This window comes from Ascidia mentula, chromosome 2 (assembly GCF_947561715.1).
Source record: "Ascidia mentula chromosome 2, kaAscMent1.1, whole genome shotgun sequence".
Classification (NCBI taxonomy): domain Eukaryota; kingdom Metazoa; phylum Chordata; class Ascidiacea; order Phlebobranchia; family Ascidiidae; genus Ascidia; species Ascidia mentula.
Window position 1 is genome coordinate 13074596 of NC_138567.1, and position 18237 is coordinate 13092832.

Sequence of the window (18237 nt, forward strand, 5' to 3'; positions counted from 1 at the left end):
CAGCTGTCTTCTAACTTTTAAGTCAATCGAGATTAGGCCACGAAACACAAAACGCTTTATTGAAAATCAACACAAATTTGTAAACATTTACAGATGAATTGTTAGCACCGAAGAAAATTAACTAGTGTTGCATTGACTACGGGGAGATGAGAGCATGGGAACCAACTTGCGAACTTTAGGAATACTTTGTTTACTCGGTCAGAAACACGCAGGCAACATACTCTCGTTTTACAAATGCAAAAAAAAACGGTATTTACAGCTGCGTTATCCCAACGGAATTTTTGAAAGGCCAAAACCAAAGGCCGGGGTGTCGAGTTAGCCTGAACTGTTGTTCGTATTTTTATGCTAGTTTTTTTCCATCAACTTAAATCCTTTTTTAACGGCAAGAATATTGAATAAGCACCACACACTGCATACAGACGATTAACAGTGACTCCGCGAAGCACAAACTTCTGATCAGAATTACAAAGAAATCGCAACAGCAAATAATGAAGCAGGTAAGGTCCGATTTCACAACGCTTTGATACAATTGCATTAGATAATTGAAAACTAGGCTGGATTAGATAAGTCACCACTGCACAGTGGAAATAAGCGAAACTAGAATCAGACGAGTGTTGGAGATTTTCAACGGCTTTTAACTTTCGTGCTCTTAACTCGGTCGAGTTGTGAGACGCCAATATTCTGAGCTTCGATCTCCGCAGCTCGCTGCTCGTTATGAAATCCCTGAGAATAAATTTAATTAGCCAACAACTCTAACCCGCCAGATGGCGGTAAAGGGTCGAGACGAAGATGTAACCTTTTTGCATGCTCAAGTTATGTGGACCGCGCGGAGAATAACCCTACGAGTTTTTTCAATATAATTTAAAGCAAAATGATTGGAAAGAATTAGCACAACCTTCACGAACATTGCAATTTGATCTATTTAGTTATTTCCAAATTAATTTACAATAAACCGAAATAAAATGGTTTATGCTTTTAACAAATGACAAAAAGAATCAAAAAGCACCTGTCTCGTTACATTTAATGACCAGGCGCTCACGAACAAGTACTTTACCAATCAATTACATAGGAAGTTAATCGTTTCGTGAAAAAATCAGCTCCTACCTCAACAGTGCTCACAAACAGGCGTATGTCGGTTGCCAAGTCACTGGGCACTTCGTAAGCTGAGAAATGACCACCTCGCTTCATGTACGTGTAATGCAAGAGATTGCAAAAACGCTGTTCCACCGTGCCACGTGTGGTAGGAATAAACTCATTGCTAAAATGCGCGAATCCGGCAGGTACTCTCACCTTCACTCTGCAGAAACAAGGGTTTTGGTAAACTATTTGCAAGGAGTGCCATTAATATTTGCAAGTAGGGGTTAAAACAATCCTCACAACAGATATGTCGAAACATAATTTTCAACACAAAACATTTTTGTTTAGGACACACTTTGTTCTGCTTCAAGCAGTGGTTCCCAACCTTTGGTTCGTGCACCCCAAAGGGTGTGTGGAATGGTTTCAAGGGTTCAAAGAATGCAAAATTAATTTTTTTCCAAGACTTTTCTATCAGTTATGTCACATTCACTCTTTACTAAAGAAATGAAACTAGCAAGTTTCTGTCTCTGCAGGCATACTGATTTATGATTAAGGTGTTCATGACTAAAAAGAGGTTGGGTGCCACTGGTTTAGAGGAAGCTGACCAGAAATCTTTGCACAAATTTTGTAAAAATGGATCAGCTGTAAGTATTTTACCCTTGCATTTCATGCATGATATTGGAGCCAATATTTTCCTTGTAGAATCTCATGGAAGATGTAACGTTGTTGTTCCACCAATAAACCATAATATTATTTAGAAGTTTGTTTTTGGTCCACAATTGGTTGAGCATGCCATCGTCATGATTTCTATCAATTGAAAAGCCTTCTAATGTTGACTTGGTAGTGAGGGTAAGTAATATGTACATAAAAATATCACCAATTAAACATATGTTTTAACAGATGAAGTGGTGGGGCTATGTGGGTACACTCTGACACAACATAGAACAACTAGTTGACATTACTGTATTGTTTGGTCAATTTATCCTTCGAAATAACTTTGGTATGAGTTTTGGGTTTTGAATGTTTTTTACCTTGCATTTAAATCGGTCCATGTTGAAAACTTCTCCACAAGATATGCCGCGAGCCCAACTGGAGAGTCACTGAGAGCAAATCCTGAACATACAAGCCACAAATAATGACTTAGTTCACCTTCCAACCATTTAAATAAGTTGAATTTTTTGAAAAAAAAATAAATTGAAAAAAATGAAAGGAACGCATTTTTTGTTTTTTTTTAAAAAAAGAAAATTTAAAATAGTCTTACCAACTGTGTCAGGTTTGGTAGATTGCAAATGGAAATAGCCTGTTTCTTGAAGCATAGTCAAAAACATTTTCTTTAATGGAAACATCGCAGAAATTTCGGATGGGTGAAAGAAGAGTGAAGGAAAATATGCCCCTATGATGATTTTGAGCAAATTGAGGCCCCGTGGCTGTACTGTGCTCATGGTTGTGTGGATTCCTTTGACACAACTAAAAAATGCATATATTTTCAGGTGAATAATATGTATAAGACATAAATTTTTGTTGATTTTAGTTCCAAAAACTTGTGTAGTACAACATCAAAGCTTTCAAAATATGTTTTTTGTCAATTATGACTGAAGCGACCCAGAAATCACAAAGTGAAACTCATGGGTAGAATAGAAACTTGCACATTCTTGCCGCCAACAACTACAATGCTGTACAGATACCAACCTGGGGTACAACAATGCAATGGAAGTACTGACTGCTGATCCCCAATCTCCACCATGCACGTAATACTTCTTGTAACCAAGTTTGAGCATAAGTTTATGAAACACTCTGGCACAGCTGAAAACAGTGAAACCTAAAAAGAAGTTGTTTTTTCTTTGAATATATAAGCATCTTTATTTTAGTACATAATGATTTGAGTACACCATGCATTTAATGAAATGTTTGGTGTGGACAAACTAACCTTGGAAATAAAAATAATTAGAAATCATACATTCATTGACGATACAGTCCTCGAAAAATGTTACCAAAACAAGGTCCAAAAGGGGCATTTTACAATGTATATATGTCATGCCATAGCAATTGTGCTGGGCTTGGAAGTGGTACACCACAGATTTCAGGTTGGGAACCACTTGGTAACACCTCAACCTGTGGGCAACTTATTTCTGTACATTCTCAATCAAGCAAAACATATTTACCTTCTTTTTCCGGGGAGTCTGAGAAGCCAAATCCAGGAATCGAAGGACAAATAACAATGAATGCGTCAACTTCATTGCCACCGTAACTTCCCGGATCAGTCAACATGGGGATAATATCCAAAAATTCAACCACGGATCCCGGCCAGCCGTGAGTCATCAGTAGCACGCGAGGCTATTAAAATGTGTTGAAAAGTGTGCATGGCATGGTAAAGCTGTTTTGTAAATATGAAGTTTGACTATTTTTGGACAACAAACTACAATAAGATGTTTAAGAACAACATAATAGACTGTCACCTATCTTGAAAGTGCAACAAGTTTAAGTCATAACCAGATTTAAGGTTATAAACAAGTCAAAATACCTGTAATGGAAGAATGTAGCTGTTTTAAATGATAGATAATCATTATAACACATTTAAAAAATTTTTTTTACCTCTATGCTGCCTGCATGCGTTTTTGGTTTGGAGTGAATGAAGTGGACATTCAGCCCTTCTATTTTGGTTTTAAAGTGGTCAAAACTGTTCATCCAATCTTCTTGCTTTTTCCATGAATAATCGTTTTTCCAATAATCTACTAACTCCTTCATGTAACTGTCTCTCACACCGTAGCGAAATTCTGAGGTTTTCAGAGAAGGAACGGGCCACCTGCAAAACACTAGATTATTGAAACAAAGTTATGACAGACATTTACAAAGACTAAAAGATGTTACGACTTTTTGTTTTTCAAGCACACTGGGTTGCGGGATAAACAAAATCATATTTCAAATGCAGACAAACAATAAATTCCTGTTTTTTTTACGGAAACTGATAATGCTTTTTGACAAAATATATTTGTCTCACACGAAAGTCAATAGATTTTAACCCAGAAAACATATTTTTCCATAAATGTAAACAAACAATAATCAGAAAAAGAAATAATTAGTCCCACAAAACTATCTGTACCTGACTGATTGTAACTTTGATTGAAGCTGCTTCAGATCAGATTTGGGAATTTTGATTTCAAAACGACTGACCTCTGAATCATCATTGTTACCATAGGAATCGGAACTCAATGACCAGTTTTGATCAAGAAAATGCTTGGAAAGTAATTCATGATCTTGCTTTTTTGAAGTAAGCAATTTAATCAAAACAATAATGGCCAGAGTGGCTGCTATTAAAAACCACATCACTGTGGTTGATATGAACATCTAACCTATTATAAATATTTTAATAAGATGGGTTAGTTTTTCTTGAGATGAGAAATTGTAGATAAGTTTAAACCATGCAGTAATATTTCATGCAATGGCATGATTGGCAGGATCGCCCCACTGCTCAAGTCCTTGCTTGGCGATCACAGCTATTGTATCACGATCATTAGATTTGCAGGCTTGGCAGCTAAGGTATTGCAGCCTAGGTGGATCGGCCACTTTTTCCTGACAAGTCGGAGCAGGATTTTGATTTTAAGGTGGATCAGCTAGGCTGCAATACCTTTGCTGCCAAGCCTGCAAACATAAGTTTGAACTATTCAGAAAAGAAAAATTCAGAACAACTATGATTTTAAATACCAATGATACATATTCACATATAAACCAATATTGTTTAATAATGAATATGACACCCAATTTTTAAAATAGTTAACAAGAAATAATATGGTCTATCATTGTCACAGAGGCTTGCAGTTCCAAGACACAGATCATCTTAAATTCATTCATCACAACTTTGTTTTCACACTGCACATAACTTTCACTTTTTCTCATTAAGATTTACTGATATTGGGTAAGAAACCTAGAAAGTAACCTTTAAAAACAATTGGAAACAAATTTAAAATGATAACACAGACATGATGTAAAATATTAAAGGATCCCCGTTTCAAACACCACTACTTAATGCTGAAAAACACGTCCAAAATATAGCAAGACACAGCACTACTTTCAAAACAACTAAAGCAATAAACAAACCCTCAAAATTGTATGTGAAAGTCAACAATATTTATCACATTTCATCAAGTGGTTCCCATTGCTTACTTTACAATTAAAGTGCTTTGCATGTTTTTAGTCTTCCAGGAAGCACTATAGAAGCAATTTTGGATCAATAAGTGCTGACCAACTAATAGAAGATTCATTGTTTTTAGTTGCAGTTTCTGGAAATGGTTCTGGTTCAGAGTCATACTCCAAATCAAACTTTCCCCGAAGTTTTGGTCGAATTATGTTTTCTGGCCACAAAACGTCAAGCAGCAATTTTTTCTCCATTTGTTGCTGCGTTCCACCAAACACACCCAACACCCTTGCTTTGCGAACTTCTGAAATAGCAGGAGTGTAGTTGTCGGTCATTTCAAGTTCTTTGTAAGCAATGAGGTCTCCTTTACGTGGAGGCCATGAGAGACTTTCCAATTCATTGAAACATTCTTCAATAGGTCCAGATGAACTATTGGAAAGTGGCTCTGATAATGTTGTTGCCATGCTCTGTCTTTTACTTCTTGTCATCATACATGCAAGACTGCTGGGTTTATTAATAGAATCAGTCTGTTCTAGTACTTCTTCCTTAACAGGTGGTGACTCTGTTGCAACTGGAATTTGCAAAGGTGAATGAGGGCCAGATTCCTCAACAAGATCAATTTCATCATCCGAGCTGCTTGAAGATTCACTCATGTCTAACAAAAGATTCTCCTGGTGTTTTCCATTTTGTTGCTGAGAAGGTGCAGGTGTTTCAATTGTTTCTGGTGAAATCGGTAATTCTTTGGAAATAGTCGGTAGCTGAATTTTTTCAGGTGAAATTGATACTTCTTTAGAAATGTACATTATCGGGAGTTCATCTGGCTTATTCTTGATTTTTTTCTTTTTCTTGTCTTTCTTTTTTAGTTTTCTTTTCTTTTTCTTGGAAATTAAATCAGGTTCACTGGTCTTGTGCTTCTTTTTAGGTTTCCACAGTTCATCTTTGCTACTAACGGACCTTTTTCGTGATTTGGGTTTGGCCATTGCTGGTTGATCGGCAGTTAAACTGCTAGGGGTATTGTTGCCAAACTCAGGAAGTGACAATAAATCGACAAATGCAATTGAATCCTCAACTCTTATACCGACTGTAAGTTCATCATCCTCTCTTATTACTTGTACATTTTCGTTTGATAGTAGCATGTATTTTCCAATCGACAGTGCCAGAGATGTGGAGCTAGAATAACCAAACTTCTCAGCAATTGCATGTTCAACATCTGCCACGCATTTCATTACCGACTGATTGATTAGAAACATGTAGCATCTGGAAAGTGGAGTTAGCGGCGGCGGCATTTCAAATACAAGCCGGACTCGGACTTGGTTGTGTGTCCCGACAATCGGCATATCTGATATGCATTCACACTAAAACACTTATCAATATTGCAGTACAACAGTATGCAAGACTCAACTAAGCTCGTTTACCGCAAATATAAAACTATAGTTACTCATTGACAGCAGGAATCCATTGCACGGCACATTTCCACCGCACTTTGATTAAGCGCGCGAAGCGCCACCTAACGTTCACAATTTCAAAGCGACATGTACTGCACACTGCATGTCAGCTGATGCCTTTGGCACAAATTGAGCAAATTTAAGTGTTTAAAATCTTGTTCACGATTTTATTCGCTTTGTTCTTCAATATCTTTCATTAATTCACCCTTTCTTAATTACGAACGGCTGACTCGATATGGATGACCGACTTGATAACCCTGATGATTGATAACCCCTTTACCACTTTATGTTGCTTGTTTATTGGCCATTTGCGTTGTAACTTTTCGTGCAAAACAAAAACGATTTAAAGTGATTTGAACTCAATCTACAATAAGAAAACGCTTTTCAATTTCAGAAGGCCTACAGGAAACACACACAAATATTGTAGCCTAAATTATCAAACAGAAAAATACTTCATGGTTAAACTCTGCGTAATACTGTAGAAGCAATATATTCCAAAAGTCGTTGTAAACATACCAAACTATATTAAAGTGATTTGCTACATTAACCCCAAATGTACATGTGTATATGGCAAGTTTTTTGTTTGAAATTATCTTTTTATCTCAAGGTATAAGTGTTATCAGCAAACATGTAAAAATATTAGGGAGGTGATCATTTTTAAGTTCTTTGTTTATCGATAAGCTACATATGTTCAACCGCTAGAGGTCAGTAGTGTAACTCTGTAGAATAATCACGACATTGCGTAAATATCCAGCTTTGTACAATAGTTTTTTTATGGAAAATCACGAGGAAGTGATTGCTTGTCTTTGCCACAAGTCCATCATTTTCGGCGATTGTTACGATCCAGCCGAGGCGATTCGTTATTTCGTTTCTTATATTCAACTCTCCAGTCTTTTCCCAAAACTTCGTTAAGCTTTTCCTCGATCTGTAAAAGATATGTACACGTCATGAAGCGAAATCAACTTTGTTTCCAAATATTAAACCTTAAAAAAAGTTACTATTTACAAGCGATTATGTCGTCATTCGTAAATTGAGCATAACAGCACTTTGTTTTGCAACAAATTCTAAAATATAGAAGAACGCCAAATCGATTTTTAAATATTAAGACCAGCGTTTTAATTAAATCATGCCATTGATTTTCTCTTTGCTTGTCAAGTCAAACTGCCCTTCTATTATTCATCAATCTTTGTCATAGGTGGCCATCACAAAAACAAAAACAAGCTGTTTACTGCTAGAGAAACGGAAACCCCTTGAAATTATGCGTCAAAAAGTTTCAAACACACAAATTAAACCTTTAGCTTACCTTAAGTGGTATTTAATGTGTTTTTGTGGTTTATATTAAATTGTGTAGTGTTTGTTAAGCGTACGTTTTGACATATCTTGCCGCAGCCAAAAAAGTCATTCATTCCAGTTGTCGTAGGTAAGAACTAATGGAAAATATACACATCTTTTAACATCACAAATTGTTTGTACTCCCTGGGAAGTAGTTGACGAACCAAGTGTTCATAATCATTACAATACCAACATGTGTTAATGACTGTCTACAGCGATACTTTCACACTGTGTCGCAGGTATGACCGCCCTACAAATACACGATGCGTAACCATGCAGCACCTGTTCCATTCCATCAGTAATTTCCTCAAAGCATAGTCGGTATGTGGAAAGCGCTCGCCGGATCATATGATCTGCGTCGTTGTCGTTCGTGACTGGATAAATTTTTGTCTGTTGACAAAAACAGGTAAACATTGTCATGAAGGATAACACTTCCACGGATTAAACCTTGCGCCACCTTATGCAACACTTACCAACAGAAACTGTTGTTTGGTATATTTATATATTTTCAAGTGTTCAACACACATATAGGCCGGTGCCTTGTCACGATGATAAAGCGGTAAGAATATTGTGCGTGTTTTTATTCTTTATTTTCTGGGAAACACATTCGCTTTTCAACATTTTTGCCGGGACTTTGTTACCACATATAAGTACAATTTTACAGAGTTAAGTAGCGAAGTCAATTAATATCATTGATTGATTATTTAGGTTATACTCGCCAAGCAAACAAACAGAACGTCGCAATGTATAACAACGCTTTGTATTTTGCGGATATTCTTTTGCCGAGTTGAAATAACCAACATTAAAAGCGGATTTAAAAGAACACGACGCGTGTACAAACAAAGATAACACCAACCTGCAAAAACCCTTCGAATCCTCCGCCAGTCATTGTTTATCTTCTTGGGCAAAAGTCGGACAAGCAAAACCGCCTATTGACAGTTACTTAGCACTGATGCGAATTCGAACAATGTGACTCGCGTATGTGCAACGGAACAGCAATGCGCGGTCGCTATATAGGGATGTGAAATGAAGCAACGCGATGTAACTCGACCCCTCAGTATGTTACGAGGCTGTTGTGGAGCCGAAACTAAATACGTAGCTATTTGCCTTCGCCTGTAGTTTGGCGTGTAACTCGTGCGCACCCTCCAACACTTCTTGTAACGCCAGTTTAAATGCCTTGCTATACGAGGTCATAAACCACGTTTCTCGTAAGGGATTTTAAAACAGCGCGCGACGCTCTATGACGGTCGGCGAGTAATGTTTTAAACTACTTTTCGAACACAAACAGGGTATCGGGTTTGTATGATGGCGTATATACCTGTGCCGAATCGTCACTGCTTCGAAAATAATAAACAACTAGTTTAAATCACTGCATATCTGCAGACTGAACGCATTCGATCTAACAAGCCACAAACTCTAACTGCAGGACTGTAAATGTTGTTTTTGCTATGGTCAATATTGCCGGCATATCGAAAAGCACGTTTTATATCTGTAGCATTAACGGCAAATTGTCAATTCTTCCATCTTTTACTGCAGCCAAAATACAAGCAAAGGAGCAGCGTGCCAATATTAAATGAAAACAAGTTTGTTTTTCAGAACGAAGCAACCCGAGCTGACTGTGACAAAACCTTAATGCCAAGGTTATAAATCCTCAGTAAACAACAGGACAATACGTTGTATGTTTTTATATGGCGGGAGGTTCTCAATAGGAAACGTATTGGTTTCAAATTTCCAATTTCAATCCTGTAATAACCTCGTCGTGCTAAAACGGACATTTTGGATTTTATGGCATTTTGGAGGAAATCCATTTCGGTGCGCTTGTGAACCTCAAAGGATGTAAACGGTTCTAAAATGAATCCTAAGTTGTTAGTATTGCGAGGTTTGCAATTAATATGTATTTATTTCGCCGATGTCTTTAGGCATCATCAGTATCGATATCGATACTACAAACACAGGCGAAATATATTTTATATTTTATATCTGCTACTAAATGCCTTGGTCAGTTATAGACTAGGAGATTTTGTTAATACAGGCCTTCATTTGATGTAAACGCTTATGCGAACGTTTGAAACAGCATTTACATCGCATTTTCGCAACCGTACAAACTTCACTTTCCCATGTAACATAGCGCTGTTGTAAGGTGTACAAAAAAGACAATTTATGTAGTTTTACCATTACCACAATAAAACACAAGGGTCTAATGATGGTAAACCGTGTTTTCCAACAAACTGATTCACCAAGGAAGCTTTGGTCGAGCACTTACAGCTAACTTCCCTTCAAACTTCAAATAACCTCTTAAACTCAGGTTTAGGATGGATTGGGCATTTCCTGGTTGAACGCCAGCATTGTGGCGCAGCAGAGTTTTTGGTAAATGCTGGTTTATTTCTGAACGAGACAAAATTCTCACTCCATGGGCCGTTTGCATACTTTATTTCGTTTTTGACATTAATCAAACATAGAATCTGCGTTACAAAAAAGTTTTAGTTTATCAGTGTTCTTTTTGTCAGTAGTGCATTTTCCAACATTCACTCCTGATTCGTTAGCGCCATTTTATTCACTCAAATGTTGTGTTTCATTTTTGCATAAAGTTGATTTAGGCCCGAAGCCACAATTAGAGATAGTCGAACGACATGATTCGTTAAAAATCGTAAAATACGTTTTTCTACGGAAAACACAAACCTACAAACTATTTTGACAGATTGTATTCTTTGTAAATATTATCACATTACGAGTTATGTGATATAAAATTAAATAAATGCACAAACAGTAAAGCAAATATCCCCCCCCCCCCTCACACACACACACTCACTCACACACACACACACACACACGCAACAACAAAACGCGAGGTTTCGATCTCCAGAAAGCATCGTGTTTGTATTGAAACCCTGCATGGACAGCGCAAGCGAATCATTAATGTATCTATTTGACAACCACGCGATGATCTTCTCTGGCCTCCTAATGTATGATAATTTTAGTTGGAGAGACGTGGCTTAAGTATCGACAGACAGGCAAAAGTGTAGTTTCGAGAATTATAACGAGCACATGTATTTTGCATATTACTGAAAGCTACTCAGTTTGTTGGTATTTTATTTGAAAAATACGTTTATTAAATAGGCTACCACCCAAAAGTGGTTTGTACGTAGTTGGCGAACCAACGGACATACGCCGACTGCAAAGTCGCAGAAAAGTTGAATATTCCCTTCTTGGCTATTTAGCGACCGGGCCCCTCGTTATAGATAAACCGGATGTTTCATAATTTAGGTGAAATGTGTTTCACATAAAAACCTGTATGTTTTTTCGATAATCGTTCAATGTTTTGGTCGCCATTTTCCTTGAAACACGTTATTTTTCACTTTGCCGACATGAAAACAAACAATCCCAGAATCCATATCAATGTGTGTTTACATTCTGAAGTAACAAGTGTGTGCATAGGGAAACGAAATTTCACTAGGGATATTCTCCATATGCCCGGATAAACTGTGCAACATGTGTTGGGATCAGAAAATGCTTTCAATCTGGGTGGAAATCGTATCGTAAAATTTCCTCATAATGTTATGTAAAGCAATTTGCCATGGCCATAAAATTCAATGTAGTTTCGGATGTCCTAAATCCATTGTCTGCTTAATGTGTTTTCGACCTCCGAAGTATTCGGGTCTATGTAATTAAAGGTGTGGTAAACTTAACCTGAAATCTGGCTACGGTACAATAGCTTTTAAAGATGTCGTTAATTACTTGCTATATATTTCTATCCGGAAGGTGACATTGTATTGATTTTCGTGACGTTTTTTAACCGGATTGGCTCGGATGGATTGTGTAATGCGCAAATAAACTGATTCCATTCCTCACTCACAAACGCACAAACAATTACATACGGTCTCTACGGTTGAAAATTTTTTGCTGAACAATATTGGGTCATCAAAAACCGGTGCATCTTTTTCTCAAAATGTGTTTGTAAATTTGAAGACATATTTTTGTCGAACAAAATGCTAATGGTAACAAGTTTTGTGAATATTTTTTAGTTTGGACCGCACGCGCTTGCGTTAGTTTTGGTCACAACGTGAATAAAGTAGGCAGATATTCCCCAAGATTAAAGTATGTTTATCTTATGCCAAACCACAACAAGCAAATGACGAACACGAAACGTTGCTTCGGGTCAGCGACGAGATTTTCACCAATGATAAGATTCGCACCGTTTCCTGCGATAACACCAAGTAAAGCGGTCTGGCTCTCGGCCACATATACGTCACACGACAATGGAGACCAACAAAGGCGAGAGAGAATTAAAAATCGCCTTTTCAGCAATGTGTGTTTTTTGTTTGTCAACCGCCCGAGTTCTTTTCGCGTTGCAGCAGGGGCCGCAATCGACGCACCTTTCGATCGATTGAAACGTCAACGTCGTGAGAGAGAAGGGAAGGCGCCTACGGAGGAACTCCTCAAAGTTTAACGGGCCAGAAACAGCGGTTGATGGGTTTTGGGCGAATTGTGGTTTATCAGCAAAAAATCATTGTCGCGGCCATGGCCACAGATGTGTGTTTATATTGTGAGGCGTGACGAATCACCGGCAGTAGTCGGAAGTAGTCATAACGGCGGCTGTCTATAAATATATGCGTATGACGCAACGTGCCTTCTGCACACAACGCTTCGATTTCCAGAAAGCATCGTGTTTGTATTGAAACCCTGGCCAAAGCAAGCGAATCGTGGGTGCATTTTATTTGACAACCACGCGATATATCGTCTGTGGACTCTTAAGGTTAGATGATTTAGTTGGAGAGACATGGCTTAAGTATCAACAATTAGGCAAAAATGTAGTTGCAGGAATTATGAGTTGCACAAGTATTTTGCATATTATTGAAAGCTTAATTTGTTGATATTCTATTTGTTTTTCGCGACTGCATATTCCCAGGACTCTGTCGACCATGATCCAATTATAATATTCAGTTGCAAAATCCTTGGAAGCCGAAAATGGGGATAATAGGTAATTTTGTGTTCAAATGCAACAAGCAGTTCACGTTTCTAGTTACTTTTAATTAGGTTAAAGGATTATCGCCTACATTATTAATGTCTAATTAAACCCACGGATCATGTTTTGTCTTATTGCTAATGTAGTGTGGTCTTTCTTACATTATCATTGCGAATTAGCCCGAATCGAACGAGTATAAGACATAGCACACTTGTAACTTTAGATAAATATTATGAACTGGCAGTTGTGACACCACTATAGGTCACTATTGGTCATTCGCACATCACGGAAATGACCCAGGTCGATGAAACCACGTATCTAAACATGCTTTGAGAACTTCATCAAACCAGATAGATGGCGCATGGTGCCTCAATACAAAGCCTAAAACTAAAGTTCCACTCACACTGTTAGATATATGAAATATTTATATTCTTTATGTTCATTTACCGCACTTTGCGCGGATAAACAATGAGTTTCCTGCATCACGACCCCGCGCACGTGAGGTTGGTAAGCTTTGAAATAATCCCCAAGGATACAATGACGTAAGATTGTCGGTGATAGATCTTGGGCGTCGCGTGGTAATGTGTCAAGTCCTAGTGAAGAAATCTTGCTGTTTTGCGGTTGAACAAAGCCAAATATTTAGTGCGGCTCAAAAGCAAAAGCACAATTCACACATGCGCAGCAAGACTTGATGTGCGAGTTTTATGCAAAGCATACAGTAAATAATGCATGTGTTTATCGCATTAGGAATGGGGTTAAACACGCAGCATGGAACTGAATGAGTTCTGTGTTTATGTTTGTGATTGCGTAATGACAGGTAAAAAATGTTTGCTGACGTATTTTGGTGTTCTGTACGAAATTTGTCGGTGAGTTTCTCAGAAAATATTTGCCTCATAAAGACTCTGATCGCGAATTTTAGCCCAGAACAACGCGGGTTCGAATCCCGGTGCGGTAAAACAAAAATGAAACAAGTAATCATTGATAAAAAAATATTTGAATTTACATGAAATATCTTCCAAAGCGGAATCGAAAACCCGGCATTTCCCTTTGTATCGGAATCGAGGAGAAGGAGTTTTTACTTTAGATATTATCCACGAGCAAGTGAAAGCGTGACAAAAAATGTCGTTTAACGTGGAGGCGTTAGCAGCCATTTTTGTCAAATTGGCGTATATGCTTTTTATGAGCGATCTCGCTTCGTTGATTTTCGCTTCTGTGAATTTCCAAAACGAAATTTACAACCTCCATCACCGCAGTCGGTTTAAACCACTCTATATTGACTTCATGACGCACGGAAAAAGATGAACAGGACAGTGGAAGAAAAACATCGCCTTGACGTAGCGCCACAGCGAGTGCTGTCGGGTTTTACAAGCGTCGCCTGCGCGAGTACCGTCTCCACCGTGGTTGCATAATTCTAGTTTTTTTGACGCCAAATCTGAATACCGACAGCTGGATGCGCCATAAAAAAACACAACAAAAGCTCCATAAATACCTTATAACTGTACTTTAATAGCATAGGGAAACGCTTTAAAATCAGTCGGATGGTACGCACTATTTGGTATGCACAAGAAATCCTGATGGTAGATTTGCATTTGGAATATGAGATGCATTTCTTGTGAGTGGTCGAGCATCATTTTAAATTAATTACGCCGAATTGTTTCTTGAATAAAGGCTTGGGTGGCAAGCAAATGAACAATTTTTTGCAACTTCGACAGTATTTGAGAAAATTTGTGGTGAAATAAAGAGTTTGTTTGTGAAATATTCTATTGTTCTATATTTCATCTGTGCCATCGCAACAGAGACTTGCTTAGGCGGGCCGTGGCCCATTAATTCTGTCCTTGTATTAAATTTCCCAACTTTCAATCGGCAATTGAATGGAGAATACTTGTTGCACATTGCACTGTGCTGCTTGGCGTTTCATACCTGAAAAAATGCAATGCTGCTCGATCGCGGAACTTACGTTAGGAAATGTTGCATGGGGTTCACCTGAAGGCCACGAGATTTTAAGGCACGGTCAAGGAAGTAGTATCCCACGTGGCCTGGCTTTAGTTCTTGACGTGTCACGTTTTTCTTTTGATAAAAAGTCAATGTAATCGAACACAGCACATCGTACATGGATAGTTGGGATCGGAAGAGTACATTTTTATAATTTTTCCAAAACTAAAAAATAATTTTGGATATTGTTACTTGCAAAACAAGCGATAACCCAGGAATAAAGAATTTTATTTTATCTCAGTTTAGAGAATTTTGGTACACAAGGTATCTTCGTTTCAGCGAACAAATGTGATCAAATGCCCGTGCGTTCCTAGTTGTGACAATACCACCATGTTTTGTCGCATGTCTGCATATTTCTGACTTTCCTGCACTGTCGTACATTTAGCGAATGAGACTTTAACCTCGGGAAAGCGCAACGGTTGATTCGACTTTTTTGAGTGACATTAGATTGTTCGGTTTTCCTCTTGGGGTGCCCATGATTCTACTTGCGCTAGCGGCATGTGCACAGCGCAAGTTCAGGAAATGCATTCGTTACGCGAAGAGTAAGATTCGTAATGGCACCAATTGCTGACAACTTACTGCGGAAGGCGGGTTATAAGAATAAGGGCATTTCTAGGCCATATAGTTCATAGAAATGTTTTAACGAAGCCAACGAAACACAGCGCGTTTGTGCAGAAACTGTCTATCGCACAAGGGTTATTATAATGTTGTGAACTCCAGTTCTATTTGTCAATGTACAAACTTTCAAGACGACATTGCCTGTGTTCTTCTAAAATCCAAATAGAGCTAAATGTGGTGTTGTTGCGACAAGCACTCCAAATGATTTCGTTGCTATGTTTGTTGAAGGACAGGAAGACATATCCCATCCTGACACCTCGAGGGTCGTAACGCCATCTATTTAGGAATCTTTATTTGGCAGTGATAAGGAGCGCGCCACACTCGAATCAATACGCTCCGTTGGTTTGCGCACAGTCTGGTGAACATATCTCCATTCTCTTTCACAAAAAGATACCGAAATCAATTAAATCGCCCACTGGTCTTCATGCTACGGGGTACGATTGAGATGATGGGCGCAAAATTTTTTAGTTCAGGGGTGAGCGTTTAAAACGAAAACTAGATCTTGACGCGTTTAAACTGTTCAAGAACCCGGCGAGGTGTGAATGACGGATGGGTGGCAGCATTTGGAACACTTAACATTTAAACTGAAGATATATTTAGCCTTTATACAATTGCGTCGTGACAGAAGAATGGCTCATTTTTTCTTGGCGATTTGATACCAGTATCGTGCTTGTATGGTGCAGTGTGTATGGTCACGTCCTTGTGGATATACCTTGGTATACAGTGAGCTTTATCTGGCGGATTGAAAGTATTGCAGAACACCATATAGAGATGTTATTTTGTAAATTTGTTTTTTTGATGGTTTTTCAATATCAGTCATGCAAATTCGCTGAATTTTTGGACAGACTACAGTCGAATTCATGCTTGTTTTTACCGAAATTTATTTTGCTTCAAACAAAAAGATCGTCAGTTTGTTTGTTTGTTAAATTGTTGATTTTTAACATGAAAACTTGTGCTTTTAAAGGTGATTAAGTAAATGGAAATTTGTGTGCGTCTGCCTTAATTTTGTGAACGTTAAAACAAAACGCGTTCACTTTTTACGAGGTGCGGAACCTCAAATAGGAGATGTATCTGGACCTGAAACACAACATCGACTCGCGACAAACACAACAAGCGTTACTGATTTTAGTTGAACCACGCGGACGCGGCAACGTCACAACTGACCCCACCACAACCCCGGATGGGCCCCCGTCCCCATGTTCACAACTGGTGACCTGTACACCGCAGGATATTCAGATATCAGGGGTGATTTTGACTGTAAGCTTGCTTGCCATGATCGAGAACTTCGCTTTGCTGATTGCCGTCCTTCGTTGGAAACTGGGAAAGTCGTGTAGGATGTTCTGGTTCCTATGGCACCTCTCGTTGGCCGATGTGGTGGTTGCAGCCTCGTTCACCTACTTTCACGTCAGGCTTCTTAGCGCGTGCGCCTCCGCACAAAAGTAAGTTTATCACGTGACGGATAAAAACATATTATGACGCAACAGGGGGAAGGCATCGGTAAAAAATATCAAAAACGCGTCATCTGCTTTTCTCACCTATGATTCACTAAACGCTTAAATAAAGATGTACAAATGAATTCGCGATTCCGTGGTAAACACAGACAGTACAAAAAACTGTATTTCAAGCTAAAAATCTCATTAGTTTTTTTCAATTAAACTTGGGCGGTAGCAGACTACCCAAAAGACGTTGGACAAATATTGTTTGTGTTTCTCTAGATGCCTCGTTCAACATCCAGTGGAAGTGACGATACTCCTCATTTTATTCTTCTCTGCAATTAGCGCCTCCCACCTGTTTGTCCTGTCCGCCACTGTAGACCGCTTTATCGCCGTCAAGTGGTCACTGCGTTACACAAAAATCGTCACTACGCGGAGCACGAGGATTGTCGCGACCTGCGTTTGGATTGGCTCGTTTGTTTTCCCGTTCATCGGCGGCTTGGGTACGTTGTTATGGCAACCGGAGTTGTCCTACTCCATGACCACTCTCGCGTGTGGGTCGTTGTGTCTGCTTTCCGCTGCCTGCGTCATCGTTCTCAATGTGTGGCTCGTTCATTACGCGTGGACTCGTGTAAGAAACGGTGAGTCTTGCAAGCGAACCCCGCTTACTTTCCAATTGGTGAAAAATTTTAAGGCCAAGTTCGGCGCGATTTTTGCAAAAGCTTTGAATGCTTGCATATAGCTCAATTTGAAGTAATATTTTTGCAAAAATGTGAAACATTGTGAAAAGTTCAATTGAATTTATTTCCGGCTGCACTCAGTCTTTTGAAACCAAACCTCCTTCATACAACTATTACTTTCTCTCATACAGCACCTCAGGGCTCAATTCAACCACGCGGCCGACCTTCAACAAGCAGCTCATTCCCGGATCTCTCGGCTTATCAGAACAGCGTCAGGCTAATCGTGACCCTTGCCTTGTTCGTGGGATCCTTTCTGCTCAGCTGCGCCCCGTGGTCCGTGGCTCTTATCGTGTGTGAAGAAGCGCAGAGTTGTGTCGCCAAGAAAAACCAAGACTATACTCTTGTATTGGTTCTCTTCCACGCTCTTGTTATACCCGTGTTGTACGGTTTCAGAGTAGAGGAAGTGAAGAGACGAGTTATCAGGTTTTGGAAGAACTTGTTGCCGCGCGGTGGTTCGGGGTGTTGTGGCAATATTGCATGCTGATCATTTTTTTTCTTTTTTTGA

At 38.8% G+C, this 18237-nt stretch overlaps 3 protein-coding genes and 1 long non-coding RNA gene across 4 annotated transcripts; 1 reads left to right on the top strand and 3 right to left on the bottom strand.

Moving 5' to 3' along the window:
• Positions 1-38: 38 nt before the first annotated feature.
• Positions 39-4423, bottom strand: LOC145888838 (epoxide hydrolase 1-like). The gene is made up of 9 exons (XM_082979707.1): positions 4178-4423; positions 3670-3880; positions 3240-3411; positions 2767-2896; positions 2339-2544; positions 2109-2190; positions 1735-1884; positions 1105-1297; positions 39-723 (listed from the first exon to the last, which is right to left on the bottom strand). The coding sequence occupies exons 1-9, from the start codon at positions 4420-4422 to the stop codon at positions 625-627; spliced, it is 1488 nt and encodes a 495-aa protein (XP_082835833.1). The 5' UTR covers position 4423; the 3' UTR covers positions 39-624.
• A 511-nt stretch (positions 4424-4934) lies between these two features.
• LOC145889337 (uncharacterized) lies at positions 4935-6689 on the bottom strand. Its single transcript, XM_082980274.1, has one exon. It carries the CDS (start codon positions 6544-6546, stop codon positions 5284-5286), a length of 1263 nt encoding a protein of 420 aa, XP_082836400.1. The 5' UTR covers positions 6547-6689; the 3' UTR covers positions 4935-5283.
• Positions 6690-6940: 251 nt separating this feature from the next.
• On the bottom strand, positions 6941-9139 carry LOC145889596 (uncharacterized). The gene is made up of 3 exons (XR_014399519.1): positions 8843-9139; positions 8269-8376; positions 6941-7579 (listed from the first exon to the last, which is right to left on the bottom strand). It is a non-coding gene; the product is annotated as an uncharacterized LOC145889596 (long non-coding RNA).
• A 7485-nt stretch (positions 9140-16624) lies between these two features.
• LOC145890173 (melanocyte-stimulating hormone receptor-like) lies at positions 16625-18216 on the top strand. The gene is made up of 3 exons (XM_082981204.1): positions 16625-16998; positions 17275-17633; positions 17864-18216. Exons 1-3 carry the CDS (start codon positions 16625-16627, stop codon positions 18214-18216), a joined length of 1086 nt encoding a protein of 361 aa, XP_082837330.1.
• The last annotated feature ends 21 nt before the right edge of the window (positions 18217-18237 follow it).